The sequence below is a fragment of the Volvox carteri genome (assembly GCF_000143455.1).
Source record: "Volvox carteri f. nagariensis unplaced genomic scaffold VOLCAscaffold_23, whole genome shotgun sequence".
In the NCBI taxonomy this organism is placed as follows: Eukaryota; Viridiplantae; Chlorophyta; class Chlorophyceae; order Chlamydomonadales; family Volvocaceae; genus Volvox; species Volvox carteri.
Window position 1 is genome coordinate 524,826 of NW_003307566.1, and position 1,061 is coordinate 525,886.

Genomic DNA, 1,061 nt, shown 5'->3' on the forward strand with positions numbered 1-1,061 from the left:
TCCCCCTCCCCCTCCCCCTCGCCGCCCACACGCCGCCGCTTCAGCGCCGCCGCCGTCTCCAGGTCCGCTCCGGGCGGCCCGTAGCCCCCGCCGCCCGGCGTCACGATGCGCAGCTGGTCTCCCGCCTCCAGGTACACCGTGGCCTTAGCGCCTGCAGCGGGGAGCGCACACACACACACACACACATAGGGCCGCAAGCACACCGTTTACATACATACATACATAAGGCAGGTGGCTGGCAGAGGTTAAGGCCTGGCTTCTGTCCCCGGGCGACCCGGTTTCAAATCCGCCTGCCGATCTTTCGGGTGTGTGAGAGGTGTTGAAATGGGAGGTGGCCTCCCATCTTATGGACGGTGTAGGACGTGATAATATCAGCTTGCGAGCTGACCAGGAACTAAGTTGAGGCGCCGAACAAATACATTCTGAAGTCGGATGGGGTGAGCGGATTTGGGTGCCCCTCTCGCAGGGGAGAGCAGGGAACTGCCTCCAAGGGAAAGGGGGCCGCTGGTGAAGCTATACCACCCTGTAACAGCATACATACGTACGTATACAAAGGTAAACCAGGTGTGCGAAAGATAGCGCACTGGAGATTCCCAGGCACGTCCGCGCCTCAGCAACAGAAGGGGCAGGGTGTGATAGAGATGCACCACGACGTTAACGTCCGGACCAATAGGGGGGGTTAACAGTGTCCCCAAATCTCCTCCCCCCTCTCCATGACGTCATGCCCACGATCAGCTCTGTCTGTCTGTCTGTCTGTCTGTCTGTTTGTTTGTTTGTCTGTTTGTTTGTTTGTTTGTCTGTCTATCTGTGTTCTGGCTTTCTGGCGGGCTGTTGCGTGTTATCGTTGTTGTTGTAGTTGCTGCTGCTGCTGCTGCTACAGCTCACCTAGGTTGACGATTCGGCCGTCGCGGCGCAGTAGCAGATTGAGTCCGGGATCTCCGGGTTGGCCGCCCAGCAACCCGAATGGTCGTACAGCTCGCCGCTCGGATAGGATGCCGGCCGACATCGGCCTCAGGGCCTCCACCTTTTGTGTTGTGTGCGGGTGGGAGGGAGGGTGGGTA

The 1,061-nt window shown here is 59.4% G+C and overlaps 1 protein-coding gene across 1 annotated transcript in view; it reads right to left on the reverse strand.

The window, feature by feature from the left end:
• Positions 1-71: 71 nt before the first annotated feature.
• VOLCADRAFT_61291 (uncharacterized protein) overlaps positions 72-1,061 on the reverse strand; it is a gene marked incomplete at both ends in the record, with an annotated part of 19,040 nt that continues 18,050 nt past the window's right edge. Inside the window, 2 exons of the mRNA XM_002951370.1 lie at positions 72-151; positions 886-1,010. Coding sequence (XP_002951416.1) covers positions 72-151; positions 886-1,010 — 205 coding nt within the window. The remainder of the gene's footprint in view (positions 152-885; positions 1,011-1,061) is intronic.